General features: G+C 45.0%; 1 protein-coding gene across 2 annotated transcripts in view; it reads left to right on the top strand.

Annotated features, from left to right (window-relative positions):
* LOC126175094 (proton-coupled amino acid transporter-like protein pathetic) overlaps positions 1-14,967 on the top strand; it is a 426,893-nt gene that overhangs the window by 392,459 nt on the left and 19,467 nt on the right. For both annotated transcript variants that reach the window (XM_049921635.1, XM_049921636.1), the window contains exon 8: positions 8,724-8,902. In XM_049921635.1, the coding sequence (XP_049777592.1) occupies positions 8,724-8,902 (179 nt within the window). The remainder of the gene's footprint in view (positions 1-8,723; positions 8,903-14,967) is intronic.

Below are 14,967 nucleotides of genomic sequence, written 5' to 3' on the forward strand. Positions count from 1 at the left end.
TTTACATTACTCTATTACGCAAACAACGGAACTAATTTTGTGCTGCCGGCCTTCATCCACCATGATCTCTGCGGCCAGTATCGACACACTTCCACTAAGTCGTGCCTGCATACTTTATTGCATACATTCTATATTCACCAAGTCACCCCCTGCACAAAACAAAAAATAGTCCCACAAATTTCTTATATACTACACGTGAAATTACATTTATATACATATTTATATCTATACTCACCTCATTCTTCATTCACACAGTCCAACTCTGCCACCGCTACCTCTAATAACACTTCTTTTAAATCTCACCTTTCTGCGTTTTTTGAACAGCTCAAATATGTGCCCTCTTTCCTCGTCTACCGACTGACTCTTTCGTTTACAGACAAACTTTGTGACTAACGCTGAAACAACATTTATAGAGTCGAGAAACACACACTTTCTTCATTCATCAGCGTCACTTACAGGCTGCACATTTTTAATTTCACCCCTCTCTAAACACAGTTCCCTCAAACGATCATTTTCAATTTCCTATCCTTTTTCTTCGATATTTATGGTACACATTATAATTTCAGAACAAATCTCAATCACATTACCCATTCTCAGATTCTCCCGATCTTCTTCTAACAAAAAAAAAAAAAAAAAAATGGTTCAAATGGCTCTGAGGACTATGGGACTTAACATCTGTGGTCATCAGTCCCCTAGAACTTAGAACTACTTAAACCTAACTAACCTAAGGACATCACACACATCCATGCCCGAGGCAGGATTCGAACCTGCGACCGTAGCGGTCACGCGGTTCCAGACTGAAGCGCCTAGAACCGCTCGGCCACACCGGCCGGCCTTCTAACTCATCTGTAGGATATAAATCAGGAATTAAATCACTCTCAGGATTATTCGTTTCATCATCCTCGCAAGCATCAAATATACTGTCCCCTCCCTCCGAAGTAACGATATCTGTCGCGGAAACATACTCGCAATTAACCATACAAACTAAGTCTTCGTCTCTCTTACGCAAAATCTCAATTATTTCCACCGAATCACTACAAACTTTATCACAATTAACTGCATTAATAACCACCGGTAACTCATCACCATCAACTTCTTTACCTAAAACGTCCGCTACGTCCGCTGATACACTACAGATATCACCAACAATAACTCCGTCAACTTCCGCCAGTACACTATAACTGCTCCTACTGCATCGCCCGACATTAGAATTCGCACTACATTCGAACTTCGCCAAGCCATTGCTTGACGTCCATCAATAGAAATAAATGCACAAATTCCTCTCAGAATAGCTAGATCAGAAGCTTCGAACTTCTCAGCTTCAGCACCTAAAACATCACCTTTACCTCCATTTAAAAATAAAACACTCACAATCGCGTATACGTAATGAAATTCATCTCCAGCTGACGAAACTAGAGCTTCACCACCTTCGCAGCTATCTTCACATATTTCCGTCGATGCAAAATCATTTATTTATTTTCACATACTTTACTACAATTATTGCTACTGACTAGTGCCTCGTCAGGATTTGTCACACGTTCCACTTCCACCAAATTCTTATCCACCTCAGCTTTTCTTCTTATCACAGAATCTTTCAGCAAACATACGTTCGTTCCATCACTCACTTCCATATCACAAAATAAATTTTTCTCCCACATATCCTCATTATAAAATTTCTCTACACATTTTACTATCTTTCTTGCGTTCTCTTTATGGTTGCGCTTATTAATGGCTCTGAGAACTGTGGGTCTTAACTTCTGAGGTCATCAGTCCCCTAGAACTTAGAACTACTTAAACCTAAATAACCTACGGACATCACACACATCCATGCCCGAGGCAGGGTTCGGACCTGCGACCGTCGCGCCGGCCGGTGTGGCCGTCCGGTTCTAGGCGCTTCAGTCTGGAAGCACGTGTCCGCTACGGTCGCAGATTCGAATCCTGCCTCGGGCATGGATGTGTGTGATGTCCTTAGGTTAGTTAGGTTTAATTAGTTCTAAGTTCTCGGGGACTGATGACCACAGATGTTAAGTCCCATAGTGCTCAGAGCCATTTGAACCATTTTTTGCGACCGTCGCGGAGGCGCGGTTCCAGACTGTAGCGCCTAGAACCGCTCGGCCACCCCGCCCGGCGGTTGCGCTTATTCCTCATTCTATTCTTACTTTTTATAGCCTTCATCTCCAACATTTTAGGCTTCGTGACCGAATTTTCGACACTCATAGGATGTTCAAATTAACTTGTCCTTCTCAACAATGGCTTATTTCGCCATCTCCGGACCTGCGATGCGGCGATCCCTAATTTCCAGACCTCGTATTCTGGGTCTTCATTTCATGAGGTTTCTGCCCCTCAAATCTTCGTTCACGATTTTGATTTTCGTAATGATAGTACCAGCTCTCATTTCTCCTGTGAAAACTATTACTGTTATAACTATTTTGGTGTTTAGTATAACTCCCGTTTTGGTACCCATTATCCTGCCCACTGTTCCATATACGTGACTTGAATTTCAACACTTGTTCACTGTTATCAATGAAATGTAAAAACCCTTCAATGTAGTTTGTCGGACTGTGGAAAAATACCATGGTAAAAATTCCGGCAGTTGTCTCTTGAGCGTCGTAATCGCCGTTAACACTCCTAGCAGACGATTTATATGCGCACGCACGCAAAAATCTCACATCGACCTGCCTCCGTATTTGAATCTTGGTCCGTTTAGGAATTCGTTGTGAAGTAGCGTTCGCTGTCTTCATTCCAGATTTGTTCAGCGAACATCTCTCAAACATTTCATGGGTAGTAAATTAAGCACTCGTTAAATTTGCCCCTAATTTTGCATTGGCCTCAAGATGTATTTTAACTAACTTAATTTTTGCCTCTTCCTCTATTCCTCTCTCAAAACTATCTCTACACGCAGCAAGAAAATCAACTGGATGGTATATTCCATCATTTGCTTAACACTTTCCCGTTCCTAAGTTAACCCATCACACCTAACACAGTAGTATCCTAATATCCTGATAAAGCATGTAATTCTGGTCGTACATCTTCAATCTGTTGTTACCGCTGCAAAATGTCCTTATTAGTATCTGCTTCCAACTCTTGTCTATTTTCCTTCACCTCTTTTTCACACTCTACCACTCTACCAGACAAACTGCCAATAGACTTACTGGTCACTCCCTCAAGTGCATTTTGCCTCAACTCACAATTCTTAACATCACCGCCCAGCTCTTAATGTGTCTTTTCCAAAAATCTTTTTCTACAGTGTCGATTCTGGAATTAACAAAACTAACCTCCTCAGAAATTTTGTCTATATCTCCCCTTACGTCTAATTTTGAATTAATCATTCCTTCTTTATCAGATTTAATTTTCTTCATCTAAGCTTCTATTGTTTCTGCCACCGAACCTATCTCTGTCTTTATTGAACCTATCTCTGTACCCAATATCCCCGTACCCCCATTTCAGAGTCCATATTTGACCGAATTTCCTTTAGCTGTACCACTCAATAATTCGCAAATACATATCCCTTATCTGATTTCGGACTATCTGCCCCACTAACATCGTCTCTGTTAACTACCACATTCAGATGTAGGACTAACTAGCCCACTAACAATACCTGAACAACACAGACTGTGTGATTGCTTCATCGTTAGGATACTCATCACTGACAGTGACGATGCAGTTTCACACATTTTAACAGTCTCGGTGCATATACTTAACATGAGAGTCATGCTGACTGATTCTGCTGTACTTTTGCTGCTCGAAGTGCCGTTGCTGATGAACTCGAAGTCGCAGTCGGTGGCTCGCTATGTCGTGGCGGCTGCTGCCGTCGAGGTCTCCCGTCCGGGATATGGTTCTAATCCCTTTAGAGTTGCAAATGCGACTCTAACTTGCTGCAATATTCTGTGATCTAGGTCCCAAACCTATTGCGTGATTTGTAGAGTGTGTGGGGGCTCCGAACATATGATTTTGCAGCAGTTGCGTGGTTGAGGATTGGCAGCAACAACTAGGTGTGGGGAAGTTCGCCGCGGAACTTCAAGAAAGAAGAAGAAGGCTAAACAGAGGCGTGTTGAGTCCTAGTCTGCAGCGGAGATCCCGGACGAGCCCCCAACTGCTACTGTACCTAACAGTTGTTGCTGCTGAGTAGTTGCTCTTCCAAACAGCAATTCATACGAGCAAACCAGTTGCATCTTTATCTGCGATTACTGGTACTTTAGGCAATGGAACTATGCACGGCTCTGTTTAAAAAGAAGTGCTCGATGTAGACATAAGGTCGAGCGGCACAAGTCTGCTTCCACGCCACGCAGCTAATTCTCTGCACATAATAACCCTGTAGTTGTTATCCTGCAGTCAAATAGTCTATACGTTAACTAGGACTGCGAGCTAATAAAATACGCGCAAATATAAAATAAAAGATATACGAATAATTCAATAAAAAGGATTCTATTCTAACGTCTGTAATTGTTGTAGAAGACAGAGACTTATGTTGAATAACGTTTATTCAAGAAAGGAAATCTCAAGTAAACTGGACGTTGTCCAGAGATATTCAGTTGAAACACATCAATACGTATCCTCATCAAGTGCAGTAGAGTTATGTTGAGAGCGTTATGATAATGGTAGCAAAACGCCCAAAAGTAAATAGTCATCAAAAATACACGAAAGCTAAGTCCATGACCCAATCACAATACACAAAATTTTCTCCAACTCAAAATTGTTCCTAGTTCAACATGATGATTTACAAATTATCATAGGCGATACGAAGAACAGCAACTCATAATCTTCTGTCCTCAGTTCCATAATTTAACTGGAGGATGTTAAGAGTCCTACTCTGGAACACGTTCAGACATCTCGAAATAAAGTCCCCTCAAAAGTATTGGAGCGGCCGTTCACCACCCAGAATCAGTCACCTATACGACTGGATCACGCACGTTCCATAGGCAGTTGTGGCTTCTTCCAGCACTCGACATTAAGTCAAGAATCGCTTCCATGAGCTCTTCACTAGAAAAGTCCCAGTCTTCACTTGACTTCAGCAGTTTTACGCAAGTGTCTAACTCTCATTGGCTAAAGCCCACCCCATCAAACGTAGATCGTCCTCAAGCTCTAGACACTGATTTGACTCGTCTTGACCAATTTCCCATACTAAACTAATATCTTACAACAAGTAATAATCGGTTCCTAAATAAATAAGCCAGTGTTCTTGTTCTTCGCTCATATTAAATGACTACATTATCACCAAATATTATTTAAACAATTATTTATGCCTTGCTAACAGAAGCATCTTTTGGTTCTCTTTGCAGTTGTGATGTCCGCCGATTGGCCAGTTTCAGATTAGCACAGGTTTTCCAATAGCATTTGCTATCAAAATTTAAATAAAGTGACTGGAAAAATCCTAAATGGTCCAGTAAATAAAAACTCAAGTATGACAAAATATGGGGACTATTCGGAAAGTAAGGTCCGGTCGGTCGCGAAATGGAAACCACTGTGAAAAGCAAAAATGTTTTATTTGCAACACCTAGCTAGACTTTCCAGCTACATAGCCGCCGCTCCGACTCAGACGTTTGTCGTAGCTTTGTACCAAATTTCCAACGGACTACCTTTGGTTTCCACCAAATCTCTACGCTGATCTACAGCTCGTTGTCTGTGCCAAAATGTTCACGTGAGCAGAAACGAAACCCAGAGGGAGCCAATTACGGACTGTACCGTGGGTGATCACACATTTCCTATCGAAAACGCTGCAGAAGCATCTTCATTGCCCCTGCCGAGTGTGCCGGCCGAAGTGGCCGTGCGGTTAAAGGCGCTGCAGTCTGGAACCGCAAGACCGCTACGGTCGCAGGTTCGAATCCTGCCTCGGGCGTGGATGTTTGTGATGTCCTTAGGTTAGTTAGGTTTAACTAGTTCTAAGTTCTAGGGGACTAATGACCTCAGCAGTTGAGTCCCATAGTGCTCAGAGCCATTTGAACCATTTGAACCCTGCCGAGTGCGAGCGATAATTGTCATGAAGAAGGAAACGCATGACAGTTATGTTGGCTCATGATATCAGGTGAAATCTCTAACCGGACCCACACACTTTGCGGAAGATAGTGTTTTCTAGGCGTCCTTACGTATTAACTGTGCGCTCAGAACAGAAACGAGTGACGTGATTCGATCAGCGGGTATACTAGAGACACTGTCCAACACATATGTGCAAAGTTTCATCGGATTTTCACTGTCGTTTCCATTTCGCGACCGATCGGACCTTACGTTGCGAATAGCCCTCGTATGAGGTATTGATGCTGCACTCACTTGCTGTGTAAATATGGAGAATAGGATGATTGGACAAAAACTTGTGTAATGGAAGCAATATAAAAGACGTCGTAAATCAGTAAAGACGCAGCTTTCAGGGATGATAGCTATAGTGCTGTGTATCATCTGAGATGTCGTTATGTTGATTAGAAGTTAATGATTCGGCGGTTCATTGCCGAAATGTATATTCGCTGTGAGATATTAACTTCTGTAATTGTAAAGATATTGAAATACTGTTGTGTCATCGGATGTGCCTCTCTTTTCTGAGATCGCAAATGTATTCAGATATGGATTAAGTTTGTTGTGAGTCGTTGTCGTATCTCAAAGAGCTGTAACTTAACCATCTTCAATATTTTATGACACTCCGCCTTTACCTGGAGCATTGTCTCATGCACAAAGGACATGCGAGCAGCAGCCGTCCAGATTCCCACCTCCGGGATTTTCCCGATATCCGGTCCCCTGGTAACGGAAGTGGCGCGCTTGGAGCAGCCGTGGCTTCCCGCCCGGCCGCGTCTTTCTATCGACTCTGGGGCCGCACAACTTCGCAAACAAATTCACCTTACAGTGCCCTTATTCTAGGCAGCAGAATAGCTCGCCCACATACACTACTGGCCATTAAAATTGCTACACTACTAAGATAACGTGCTATAGATGCGAAATTTAACCGACAGGAAGAACATTCTCTGATATGCTGTAGTGGTATGTATCATCTGAGAAATCGTTATGTTGAAATCGCGAGATGCGATTAGATGTTGGTCGGCCGGTGTGGCCGTGCGGTTCTAGGCGCTTCAGTTTGGAACCGCGTGACAGCTACGGTCGCAGGTTCGAATCCTATCTCGGGCATGTATGTGTGAGATGTCCTTAGGTTAGTTAGGTTAAGTAGTTCTAAGTTCTAGGGGACTGATGACCACAGCTGTTAAGTCCCATAGTGCTCAGAACCATTTGAACCATTTGAACCGATTTCTCATACACAAACAGCAGTTGATCGGCGTTGCCTGGTGAAACGTTGTTGTGATGCCTCGTGTAAGGAGGAGGAATGCGTACCATCACGTTTCCAACTTTGATAAATGTCGGATTGTAGCCTATCGCGATTGCGGCTCATCGAAAATGGTTCAAATGACTCTGAGCAATATGGGACTTAACATCTGTGGTCATCAGTCCCCTAGAACTTAGAACTAGTTGAACCTAACTAACCTAAGGACATCACACACATCCATGCCCAAGGCAGGATTCCAACCTGCGACCGTAGCGGTCACGCGGTTCCAGACTGAAGCGCCTAGAACCGCACGGCCACAGCGGCCGGCTGCGTTTTATCGTATCGCGACATTGCTGCTCGCGTTGGTCGAGATATAATGACTGTTAGCAGAATATGGAATCGGTGGGTTCAGGAGGGTAATACGGAACGCCGTGCTGGATCCCAACGGCCTCGTATCACTAGCAGTCTAGATGACAGGCATCTTATCCGCATAGCTGTAACGGATCGTGCAGCCACGCCTCGATCCCTGTCAACAGCTGAGGACGTTTGCAAAACAACAACCATCTGCACGAGCAGTTCGACGACGTTTGCAGCAGCATGGACTATCAGCTCCGAGACCATGGGTGCGGTTACCCTTGACGCTGCATCACAGAAAGGGGCGCCTGCGATGGTGTAAACAACGACGAACTTGGGTGCACGAATGGCAAAACGTAATTTTATCTGATGAATCCCGGTTCTGTCTACAGCATCATGATGGTCGAATCCGTTTTTGGCGTCATCGCGGTGAACGCACATTGGAAGCGTGTATTCGTTATCGCCATACTGGCGTATCACTCGGCCTGATGGTATGGTTCTTGTTCGTACTGACGGAACTTTGAACAGTGGACGTTACATTTCAGATGTGTTATGACCCGTGGCTCTAACCTTCATACGATCCCTTCGAAACCCTACATTTCAGTAAGATAATACACGACCGCATGTTGCATGTCCTGTACGGGCCTTTCTGGATACAGAAAATGTTCGAGTGCTGTCCTGGCCAGCACATTCTCCAGATCTCTCACCAACTGAAAACGTCCGGTCAATGGCGGCCGAGCAACTGGCTCATCACAATACGCCAATCAGTAGTCTTGATGAACTGTGGTATCGTGTTGAAGCTGCATGGGTAGCTGTTCCTGTACACGCCATCCAAGCTCTGTTTTACTCAATGCCCAGGCTTATCAAAACCGTTATTACGGCCAGAGGTGGTTGTTCTGGGTACTAATTTCTCATGCCCTATGCACCCAAATTGCTTGAAAATGTAATCAAATGTCAGTTCTAGTATAATATATCTGTCCAATGAATACTTGTTTATCATCTGCATTTCTTGTTGGTGTAGCAATTTTAAAGGCCAGTAGTGTATACATAACGTTACAAAGTCGTAGATAAGCTTCCGCTCCATGTAAAGCTCATCAAAATGATGACGTGTGCGTGTATACGTGTGCAGGTCCTGCCCGTGGAGAACAGCATGAAGAAGCCGCAACACTTCCTGGGCTGCCCCGGCGTGCTCAACATCGCAATGGTGATCGTCATCTCGCTGTACGCCTTCATCGGCTTCTTCGGCTACGTCAAGTACGGCGAGGCCACCATGGGCAGCGTCACGCTCAACCTGCCCGTCGAGGACATGTGAGTACTCCACGTACAGCCCAGCTCCCACCTGTCTCGCAACAAGAGTTCCTCTTCACGACGAATTTCCACAAAGTTTATTCTGGAGTGTACAGCGCGTCATAATGTGACCTGGTTAAATAACGTTGCGACCACCACTAAAAGTTGCCTGCGTCAGTATATACAATAGAAACAGAAGTCAGCAAGTTCCACCAGTACACTCAATTCTGAAGGAAATAGTTGAAGCTGAAAATGCAAACAAAAAATGGTGAGCTGTCATTTCTCAACGTGTAAGTGTTGTAAGGGGTGAACCGCCCCTTACGTATTGAGAACAATACATCTTTGCTTCTGTAAATGTATATGATACTACAATGTAGACTTTCACGGCCGGAAATGTCATGTCCATTATGATTATCCGGCCTGTTATGCCGTGGTCGGTTGATGAATTTTGTCTGAATTCCCAACGTTTCGTCCCCGTCTGCGGGAGACATCTTCATGGGGGTCTGTAGCTCGATGGAAGGTCGAACACACCAGCTGGCTCGCTACTGACTGCCGCTAAATTCCGTGTCTGCGCGCTTCCGCGCCGCGGCGTGACGTCACGTGTTTTGAAAACGTCAGTGCAATTGGCCGCTGTCCGCTGCTGTCGATCGCCGTTGCCATCACCTAGTAGAGGAAGGGTGGTACACGTCTTCTTTAACACCAGCATCCATATACCGCCGGCATCCATAAACAAAAAATGGTTCAAATGGCTCTGAGCACTATGGGACTTAACATCTATGGTCATCAGTCCCCTAGAACTTAGAACTACTTAAACCTAACTAACCTAAGGACAGCACACAACACCCAGCCATCACGAGGCAGAGAAAATCCCTGACCCCGCCGGGAATCGAACCCGGGAACCCGTGCGTGGGAAGCGAGAACGCTACCGCACGACCACGAGATGCGGGCCATCCATAAACCGTTTAATTTCACGCCATCCTCCTTTCGATTGATATTATTAGGGTGTTTAGCGATTTCGCTTGCCTCCCTGTAGAGCCTTTCGTAATATCCGCCGTTTGTTAAAATGTAACGGAAAGAATAGGGAGGATCTTGACGAAGCGGAATCTTACCGTAATTTACAAGCTCACCAGGAAGATACAGGAATACCTTAAGCCTGCCAAGGACGCTCGCAAACCACTGGAAAAAGCTGGAGTGTATACGATCCCATGCAGCTGTGGAGATGTTTGTGTGGGTACCACTAAAAGAACTGTTTCAAAACGTTTGGAAGAGCACAAGGGCAATTGTAGAAGAGGAGAAACGGAACGATCAGCTGTTGCGGAGCATGCTTTCCAGCCAGGGAACCGCCGTATTCTTTTCGAGGAGGCGCAAGTACTAGCGGCCACAAGCGGATATTACGAAAGGCTCTACAGGGAGGCAATCGAAATCGCTAAACACCCAAATAATTTCAACCGAAAGGAGGAGGGCGTGAAATTAAACGGTATATGGGTGCCGGCATTAAAGACGTGTACCACCAGTCCACAACTGGGGGATGGCAACGGCGATCGACGGCAGCGGTCAGCGGCCACTTGCACTGACGTTTTCAAAACACGTGAAGTCACGCCGCGGCGCGGGAGCGCGCGGACACGGAATTTAGAGGCAGTCAGTAGCGAGCCAGTGGGTGTGTTGGACCTTCCTTCGAGCTACAGACCCCCTTGAAGATGTCTCCCGCAGACGGGGACGAAACGTTGGGAATTGAGACAAAATTCAACCGACCACGGCATAATAGCCCATATAATCATAATGGACAAATGTATATGATCCCTGACACCAATGTTAATATTTACAGGGTTTGGGAAAGGCGGAGAGGCGGTTGTTACACTTGCCCCGTGGAGGCAGTGTGCAGGAGGTCGAGTGGTCAGGATTTGAGACTTGGCATCCAGGCCTGCCGTTAGTAACAAAACAGGAAATTAGGTAGAATAAAGAGGATGTATTTCAATGTACGGTGTACAAGGGGCGCGCCTAGGGTTTGAAGTTACGAAGTTTAGGCCAGTCTAGGAGGTCGAACAATTAATTGAAATGGACAACGGAAGGGAAAGCGGTTCATGTTAACTTACGTTGGTGGCCGGTCGTGAAAAGCAGAGCCAGAGGCTCTGTCTTCCAGGAAGACGTCTGTCCTGCTCCAAGTCTGGATTACAAGAGAGGGAAGCAACTGTGTTCTGCACGGCAGAACAATCCAGCGTCCATACACGTGATCGGTATCCCGTGCACGCTATTGGCTGAAACCAATGGCGTGAATTCGCTAGCAGTTTCAGCAGAGGGCTCAAGGAGTCTCCTGTCAGCAGCTTTAACGGGACGGAACTGCCTCGGATTTGAAAGACAAGCGACTTGTGCCACTTAGGCACGGCGTAAGTTACTCGGGGAGAAAGCTTGTAAAGATTTCACTGGGACTTTGAAATAATTTTTTTAAACAAATTCCCTAAAATATTCCTAGACTGGCTGCCAACATGTACACCTCAAGCAAGTCTCTGTAGGTACTATCGATGATGGAGCGCCCAGTGCGCCGGAGAGGAGTCAGTGTTGAGACTTCGTAAAAGCAAGTTATTGGCTGCTAAGCGAGCAGGGCGAATTTCGACAGGACCACGTTTACAATTGTTTAACGGCTGTGTGTGTCACCCAACGCCGTGGGCCTCACTTCCAGCAAATACTTAAATGCCGTTATGTGAGTGATTTGATTGATGTGTTTAAGCGTTCATTTGTGCACCGTGATTACGCGACAATCGTGCCGGATACTCACGATTTGGATTGCAGTGAGGAATGTGCATTCAGTGCTACATGAAGAGTATTGGCGTGTGACGACATTAATACGCCACTTGTAATGAGTTAAACTTCATTACTTTTTCAGACGAAGGGAGTAATTGCCTCATTCGTGCTGTTCAGACAAATGATATAGAGCATTCACAACGTCATGTACCGATTATTGCTACCTGACATCCTAATTAGCTTTCTTGGATTTGATACGAAACAACTACCGTGAAAATATTAACCTATCAGCCTCTATCAGTTGCTTACGGTCAAACTAGTTAAAATTGTTAGGCTGTAACCCACTAGTCAATAACGGTGGGTTTAATAGGGAGTGTTTCAGTATGAAGGTCACAAAACATACAATCACCTGGCTGTATTACTTCATTATTATTTTTCTTTCGATTTCTTCACTATATATTGTTTTATTCTTATTATAATTTAGTTTTAAGTCTTCTTAAAAAATACAAAAACAAATTTATTGAAAGAAAATACAAATTAAATGAAAATCTTTGAAGAGCAACATTACTCGATGTAACCCCCTTCAGCCGCAATGACCACCTCCAATCTTGTGCTGAAGCGATCGCACACACTCTTTAAAATAGCTCTGACCATATTCGCTAGTGCTGCTTCGATAGCGGTGAGTAGAGATGTGACATTATGATGTCTCGTCTTACTGGTAACTCTTCTGACTACGCCCTGAACATAATGGTAGAGGCCTATTCGGAGGCCAGAACTCCTTTGACCACAACATGTCACCGTTATCCGACAGCCAGTTTTGGACGAAATGGCTCGTATGAGGTCCTCCTCTGCCATCGGACATTTAATATTGACGCCAATTTCCCCACTGATTACCCCGACTCCTCCGAAATCTTCGCCAGAGCCTTTTCGATGACTGCCGCCCTTCGTAACAGTCGTTTCCTCGCCGGGTCAGCGGAACCTTGTCCAAACTTCTCCGAAGCATAATACTTCGCCACAATATCGTAAACAGTTGATCTCGGGAACCCGAAGAATCGAACTATTTCAGTGGGTGAACACCCAGTGTTAAGACTTTCGATAGTCGCGGCTTTTCGGTTGTACTCTTCACTTTTCCGTAACATCTCGGCTTTTTTCAGGTTCTGACTGTTTACTAGATGCCTGTGGCTTTCAAGAATGCCAATCACGGCCTCCGACGGAACTATGATACGGCAGGAAATTCAAATAAGAATTTTTCCGGAATTAAGCGCCATACCCTGTATACTACAGAGAAGTCAGTCTCCCAGAAGAAATTATGGAGAGAAGTAGACATATATGGTTCGGTCACATTAAAATAATGCGCAATGATGAAGAGACCAGGTGAATAATGATGTGCTCCGAGGAGGAGAGCAGTGGGAGGAAATGCTGAACGATAAACTGCGGGAGAATAGAGAAGCTTGGAAGATGCTCTGTGAACAACCTGTGTAAGCAGAAACATTTCAGGAAGAACAAGAAGAGGAGGAGAAGAACAACAACAACAACAACAAGAGGAGGTAAACTGTTCAATATCATCAGTTAAAGAGAAGGTAGTTCATGCCTCTTCCATTTACACATTACAAGAAACAAGTATTACTTGCAATGCTGAAGTAAAAACTAAAATATGACGGTAAACAATGAAAATGTTTTCTGCTATGAGCACAGTACAGGCAGTCTGAGACTGTTTGAGATTTAGAGTCAGTGTTGGGATGCGAGGTGAACCCTGGAAAGGTCGATTTTCAGAACAGTGCGTCAGGCGAGGATTGGCCGCACCGGGCTGCAAACGACAGTTACCGTCGACGGTGCTCTGAGCACTCAATCCATGGGGTCAGAACCATGGTGCCAGAAACTACTGCGGCCTAGAGAACGGCGGCTGACGGTCTGTTTTTGTTCTACGGAACAGTGGCAGGCAATATTTACATGGAGGAGGATCACCAGAAAACCAGCGAGCATACTGTAATGAATAATAGTGCTGATTTAGTCACCCCTCTGAAAAGATCACAGTGGTGACTACGGAGCTCTGTAGGTGGAGCGGAACTGCTACCAGGCGGAGTTATGGCTTTCCGTCCCTGACGTAAGTCACGGCATTGAAGTGATATCTACGTGCCAGTTGGCTGTATGGAATGAGCGCAGTGATGTCGTCGACGTTTGGGCATCTCTGATTGGCGGCAAGGAACTATCGTGATGGACGCGCCCGTGACCACACCACTTTTCAAGTTGTCGGAATTGTTGGTGTATCAGCTCGTATTCCACTAGGACTGGTGCACCCCTCGCAGTCACAATAGCAAGGCGTAAGGACAGTGGTTGTAACCAGCAAGGACCGAAGATGAGTGTCGGGTCTTGTAAATACTACAGTAATCGCTGCCCCCGATGAAGACAAGTCCGTCTCAAGTTGTTTCCGAGCCATCACTGCGAAGGGAAACGCATGGAATGAACGTTTGCAGTCGGGTAGCTGTCAAAAGGACATTGTTTACAGCGACACATGAAACTGCACACCCTTGACGGGGCAGACAACACAGCAGATGGCAGGAGGCATTTACTGCGCTATGGTAAGTCACGGCTTTGCCTCTTCTATATCCTCCACAGGGCGAATCGCATAAAACTTGCACCGCAAAAAAATTATTGCGGAACTAGAAAGTGCTATTGATGTGCAGTTTTCAACGAGTAGATTGGCAGTCATGGGCTCATACTGTTAGCCAATCAACAGATTGTAATAATACTTAGAAAGTGTACTTTTTGCGCAAACGTATGCTTTTTAAATGGAACAATGCCTGTTGACTTTAATAAACTAAATGCACGGCAAATTGGAATGTCAATGGTGTTTGTTGCAGGATTGTAGTTCGAGTCGTTTTACGAGATACCGTATTTTGAAAAGTTTCCACACAGGCACTTGTTTGTGCCGTCCATCCCGCATAGTTGCTAGGCACGATGTCGTTATGTTTGTTTACAGTGTGCTTGTGTGTTGCTTGCGTGTGCATGGCGACTTACTAGTCAGTTAATGTGTTCAAGCAGTAGGTCGTGAGTGGACGATAGTATTTACCAACGCAGAAAAAGCCTACATGGTCATAGTGTGTGGAGAGTGTGGGAAGAATTCTGTTCGTTCTTTTACAGTGTATGAAGCAAGATACGAGGGTTGTCCAGAAAGTAAGTTCCGATCTGTCGTGAAATGAAAACCACTGGGGAAATCCGGTAAGGCTTTGCACAGATGCGTTGGGAGTGTCTCTAGTATGCCCGTCGATCGTGTCGCGTCTGTCTTTTCAGTTGTGAGTGAACAGTGAGCACGTAAAGTTGCGTAGGGAGTAGCGTTCCCCGCCAAG

This window comes from Schistocerca cancellata, chromosome 3 (genome assembly GCF_023864275.1).
Source record: "Schistocerca cancellata isolate TAMUIC-IGC-003103 chromosome 3, iqSchCanc2.1, whole genome shotgun sequence".
Lineage (NCBI taxonomy): Eukaryota > Metazoa > Arthropoda > Insecta > Orthoptera > Acrididae > Schistocerca > Schistocerca cancellata.